Source organism: Chrysochloris asiatica, unplaced genomic scaffold, assembly GCF_000296735.1.
Source record: "Chrysochloris asiatica unplaced genomic scaffold, ChrAsi1.0 scaffold00093, whole genome shotgun sequence".
NCBI classification, from domain to species: Eukaryota; Metazoa; Chordata; class Mammalia; order Afrosoricida; family Chrysochloridae; genus Chrysochloris; species Chrysochloris asiatica.
In genome coordinates this window covers 11499132-11505137 of record NW_006408611.1, presented here as the reverse complement: position 1 = coordinate 11505137, position 6006 = coordinate 11499132, and the positions used below count along the sequence as shown (strand labels likewise).

The 6006-nt window shown below is 45.4% G+C and overlaps 1 protein-coding gene across 1 annotated transcript; it reads right to left on the bottom strand.

Moving 5' to 3' along the window:
* Positions 1-233: 233 nt before the first annotated feature.
* On the bottom strand, positions 234-5695 carry LOC102826521 (trans-Golgi network integral membrane protein 2-like). The gene is made up of 3 exons (XM_006866607.1): positions 5650-5695; positions 4750-5465; positions 234-491 (listed from the first exon to the last, which is right to left on the bottom strand). The coding sequence occupies exons 1-3, from the start codon at positions 5693-5695 to the stop codon at positions 234-236; spliced, it is 1020 nt and encodes a 339-aa protein (XP_006866669.1).
* Positions 5696-6006: the final 311 nt, after the last annotated feature.

The following is a 6006-nucleotide window of genomic DNA, read 5'->3' as shown; positions in this document are numbered from 1 at the left end:
GTAATGCTTCCTGGTCTGATTCACTCCTGTTTCAGAAATGTGAGTGCCTGCTGGTTTTGCTTTGTCTGATCAGGATTCTAGGGATCTGCTGTTAGGACCTGCTTTTGTTATCCCCCGTTGGAATGGAAAGTGAGATTCTGGGCCTGAGTCTGCTCATCTGTCAAAGGAGGTAGTTCAACTGTCAAAGAATACTGCAAGGGAACTCTTAGCTCTAACACTGTAGATACGTACAGTTAAATGTCTACTCTGAAATCTAAACTGAGCGGGAGGCCAGGCAGCAGCACCCCAATACCAAGGACAGCAGCATTCCATAAACCATCTACTGCTGCCATGCCAAATGCAAGCCCACTGTCAGAGCCATCTGAGGCCACACATCCTTCCCACGGACCTGGCTCCTCCTTCCTTACCTTCTGGTCCAAACGTTGATAGTCACTGGCCTTTGGTCGTCGAACAACTTTGGACTTCTTTCCTTCCAGGACAAAAGCAATAATCTGGAGAAAGGAAAACGAAAAGGATTCTAGTAGAGTTGTATAACAAACTATTTAATGGGACTGATGCCCTGATTGTTGCACACTGGGGTGGCCCTTGCGTAGCTGGTTGTTCAGAGGCAAGCAGCACAAGAAACCACTAGAAAGATGAGGGGGACAGATTATCACCAGGAGAGAAAAGGAATACAAAATTTGAGTTTATGTGTGGGGGATGGAGGGTTATGTATGCCTACACAGTGTCCTGAGAGTACCAGTAGCCTGAGTTCTCACAACAGACTTTTACCTTACCTAGGGTTCACTGGGCTCAAATTTATCAGAGCGTAGAAAACAGCACAGGCCCGGCAACACTTTACTTAGTTATAGCTATATCTATATAAGGTTTCTGTGTGTCAGAGTCGTCTTGATGACTCTAACAAGGACTGATAGATACTGGGTGCAGTTTCACCAGGTATGTAAAAAGGCAGGCTTTAAGTAGTTAACATCCACTTATTTGGGCAATTTAAAAAATGAGATGTAAAAAAAAAAAAAAAAGAGTTTAGTGCTGATGGACTTTTTGGGCTCTGCTTAATATAAAGTTAACATGGGGCTAATACAGAGGCCATCTTTGTTTCATTTATACAGCTGCTTAACAGGAAGCAGGTGATTTTGGTCTGCAGCTTGTGGGGTGTGTATGATTTACCCAAAATCTACTGAATTGATAGGTTTGCCAGCTCATCCCCTGAGAGCATCTTTTTTAAAGACCATCATCAATAATTATTTTATATTTGTACTGTAAATCCTAACCTCTATAACGTTGAGGCAGGTTAAGTGTAGGGGTGTATCTTGACCCACAGCCTTACAACAGGGTGTGATACAGGTCTCATCCTGACTTGAAGAGGAAGTCTCCTTGGGAGTGTGCACTACATCCATACAGAGGTACTGGCAAGGTTTTCCCTGCTCTGGCTCCTGTAGCCAGTTCATCAACATCTGACCTTCAGTTTGGGGGACAGGAGGTGGCTTCCACCTCCCATGAGCCAATGGTCTGTCATCTGACTCGCTGATTGTGGGTTCATCAGCCTCTACAGCCTTTGAGTCAGGTGAAGCACATGTGTATGTTTCCTTGGTTTTACTTCTCTGGAGAATCCAACCTAGATCTGGTTAGAAAAGGATCTAAGAGTTTTTTTGATTGGTTCACTGAAGCATGGATTAAGCCACATTGTTGTTGCTAAGTACCGCTGAATTAGTTCTGACTCAGAGTGACCCTGTATGAATGGCTGGTGGGTTTGAACCACCGACCTTGTGGTTCAAAGTGAACTTTTGGTCCAGTACTTCATCCTACAGTGCCATACCAGGACTCTGGAATAAGCCACAGCCTACACTAAGTCACAGTGAAATGTCAGACCTGCCTTGGGTACAGTAGACAGTACCCAAGGACTTAAAGACATTCTGTTGTGCACAGGGTCGCTATGAGTTGATACCAACTCAATGGCACCTAACAACAACATAGGTATGCAGGTATTGGTTTGTCTAGTGCCCTTTTTTCCATACCTGTTTCAAAGGATCACCAGAAACAATCTGCTCTCAGCTGGCAAGGCCAGCAATAGACCTGCATTATCCTACCTCACGGGTACATCAATTCTTCACCCCTCTGTCATAATTTAGTTGGCAGGGATATTGGCCGACTTTCCCTTGTACAAGTTATCACACTGGTAACATTATGCTGATTGGACCAGCTGTTGTTATTGTTAAGTGCTGCTGAGTTGGTTCCAATTCACAGCAACCCTGTATAGGGCTTCCGATAAGTGGCTGGTGGGTTTGAACCACTAACCTTGTAGTTAGCAGTCCAGTGCTTATTCTACAGCACCACACCAGGCCTCCCAAGGAAAAAGTATCAATGACTCTACACATACTGTTATAACATTTGCATACTAAGTCCAAACCAAAACCAATGCCATCACATCAATTCTGACTCATGTTGTTGTTCAGTGCTGTTGAGTCAGTTCCAACTCACAGCAATCCTGTATAGGGTTTCCTAGGAGCAGCTGGTGGGTTTGAACTGCTGACTTTGTGGCTAGCAGTCCAGGGCTTATCCTACAGTGCCACACCACGACTCCAATTAATGAGTTGTTGTTGTTAAGTACTACTGAGTTTGTTCTGACTCATAGTGACCCTGTTTAGTAGGGTTTCCAAGGAGCAGCTGGTGAGCTTAAATTGCCTACCTTGCAGTCCAGCACATTAATCTACAGCACCACACCCTAACTCCAAACACACACACACACACACACAGAGAGAGAAACATACTTCACTGGGTTTCTATCTGGAGAATCCAGCCTAAGACATATTGTTGTTAGGTGCCATCGAGTCAGTACCAGCAACCCTATGCACAGCAGAACACAACACTGCCTGATCCTGGGCCAACCTCACTATTGTTGCCATGCTTGAGCCCACTGATGCTGCCACTTTGCCAATCCATCTTGTTGCGGGTCTTCCTCTTTTTCTCTGACCCTCCACCTTTACCAAACATGATATCCTTCTTCAGCGACTGGTCCCTCCTGACACATACTATCACCCTTTCCCACGCTCACTCCACTTCCACGGTGTCTCTCCCTGCTGGAGTTAGATCATCTGGATGTGGAGGAAGGGAAGCCTTCCGTCACTCTTTACAGCTACAGGCCAATTGCCAGCATGAATTAGACTCTTCCATTTTAACCAGGCTACAAAAATGATCTCCTAAATACTTACAGTTCAACAGGTACCAGAGTCATTTATTCAACAAAGTGGTTGCTAAAGAACAGAGATGGAGTCCTAGTGTGGATAAAGTATTGGAATATGAAGTCAGTTTGAACTGTGAGGTCAGCAGTTCAAACCCAATGGCCACTCATGGAAAACCCTTACAGGGGTCACTATGCGTTAGAATTGATTTGACAGCATTTAACAACAACAACAACAACAACAAGGAACAGAGCTATTTCACACCAACTCCTGTTATAGTAAAAAAATGTGTGCCATTTCTGGGCTTTCTCCTGTCAGAACCTCTACATTGCAGGAGTTCTGGTGTCTTGCTGTGGGTTAATTCATCATACTGCAAAGTTTTTGAACTGCAAGGTCAGTGGTTCAAGCTTACCAGCTGCTCCACGGAAACCCTATACAGGGTCCCTATGGGTCAGAATTGACTCAATGGCACTTAACAACAACACTGTAGAAGATAGCCTCAGGGCTCCTTGTTGTTGAAGCAGAAGACTTAGTGAAAACTTTCTTCCACTGTAGATAGAAGCTTGGGAAAGGAAGCAAGAACTGCTGCACTCACCTCAAGAATGTAAATGGGATACAGGTGCTATAAGTACTTATAAATGCCACACACCCAGGTACTCAAAAGTTATGAAAGATTCACCTTTGAGGTTACTGAAGGAGAACTCATTCAGCACAGGCTGTAATACGAGCTTAAATTGGCAATTAATGCAAGGCTGAGTATTAAATGAGCAGGAACAGGTGACATGATGGAAACAAGAACTATAAGGGGAGCAAAGAGTCCTAGCAAGATCTTAGGGAAAATTTTAGGTTTGTCATAAAATCCCCAGTACTAAGAAAGGACAAATGAAAGCAGGAAACATAGGGAGGAAGTGGGATGAGTTCTATTACATTGTGGGAACTGCCATCAGTATACAGAAACAAAATGCAGAGGAACTGTTGCACGGAAAACCAGTTTGCTCTGTAAACTTTTTTCACATGAATCACAATAAAAAGCTAAACAAAAACAACCCATAAACAAAAGAGAAAGGCTGTGTGCTGGGGGCCAGGAGGCAGGCTCCCAGAATGTGCAACCTTTTGGTTGTTTAAATGAATATATATTCCAAAGTGTTTTTGTGTGTATCACGAGACCACCCCCCTCCCCCCACCCCCCAAAAAAAACCCCGAGAGGAAATAGAAGCAAATACTGTTGAAGGATGATGAACGGAGGAGACTGTAATCACTGCAATGAAATGAGTGTAAAACCAATGTTCTCCCAGGTAAACTATCATTCAATTCACAATAAAAACTTATTTATAAAATAACCCAACAAAACCATTAAAAAAAAAAAAAAAAAGCAAAAACTGTAGGGATGACTTTTGGAGCAAATGAAGAAGATTGTAGGAAACGGGTAATAAAGAGAATATTCTGATATCTCTTTAAAAAATCCCCAGGGCTAACAAGTCAATGAGTTAAGGAGACTGGTCCAGACACCAGGACTTAGAGTAGAGTGGAGGAAATGGCCTTCCCTACCCTAAGGAAACTTTTGTCTTACCTTTCGCTTGTTGTGATAGGTGATATAGAGGGCAGCAACAAGAATGGCTGCAGTCACCAGATATGCAAAGAAGTGGCTGCTCTCTGCACTGGCACTTACAGAATTGTCCTTGAAAAGGTCATCCTTCTCACTGCTACCACCCAAAGGTGGACCTACATGGTCCTCACTGGAGGCACGATCTGACATCCCTCCTTTGGGTGAGGTCTCTTCATTAGGCTCTGCATCTTCTCCTTCAACTTCCTTGGGCTCCACATTTTCAGCAGGTTTTGAAGATTTATCTTCTCTCTCATGCTGGGGAGAAGAGCCTGTGGGCCCTTTTTCCTCAAGTTCTGCCCTGGAAGCATGCTGAGTTTCGCTGTCAGCATTCTTTGAATCAGGCTTGGGGGTTTGCTTGTCATTAGAGTCTTTCAGGGTCGTGTGTTCCAGACCCAAACTGCCAGGAGTGCATTTCGTGGGCTTGGGTTCCGAACTTGAACTACCAGTAGTGTATTTCGGGGTCGTGTGTTCTGAACTCAAATGATCGGAAATGCCATTCGGGTGTTTCGTGGACGGCGGATGCAGAGTGGGTGTGGTCTGATCTTTCTCCGTATTTGGGTGGTCCCGGCTGGGCTCTACAGTGGTTCTTGTGTAGGTGTTACTTCTTTGCGCAGAAATGGAGACCAGATTTTGGGTCACTGGCGTGTTGGAAGTGCTTTTCGGGATCTGCGGTAAGTTTTCTGAAAAAGAGGAACCAGTTGGCCCTGGAAGAGCCCGAGGCAACGAACAAGCAGGGGAGGGCGGGAGTTGATGTCGCACCGAAGGAGGGTAGAGCAGGGAAGAAGCAAGACCAGATGACGATATGCAGAGGTGAGGGCATAAGAGCAGGGGGCAAGACTGGGGCGGGGGTAGTAGGGGTCTTACCTGTCGCTGAGAGGCTCAGGAAGACCAACGCAAGTAGGAACCGCATCCTGCAAGGACTATGCTTCCGCCCTCTAACGTCTCGCGAGAACCGCATACGGGATATCAGGCGCAAGCTCACGGCCCCGCCTTTTCTGCGTGCTTCTCGCAGCGCAATGCCGGATGAGGTGGGTGGGCCGGATGAGGTGGGTGGGACTTCCCTCCCTGAAGCCTAGGAGCGAAGTCCTTCTCATTCTTCTGACAGAACATTTTACTCAGTGGTTGTACTATAGGGTTTCCATGTGTAGGGCGTGCCTGCCTCTGTTTCTCGTTTTGTTTTTTCTTCCATAGCAGCCACAACAGATTGTCACTCTATTTTTC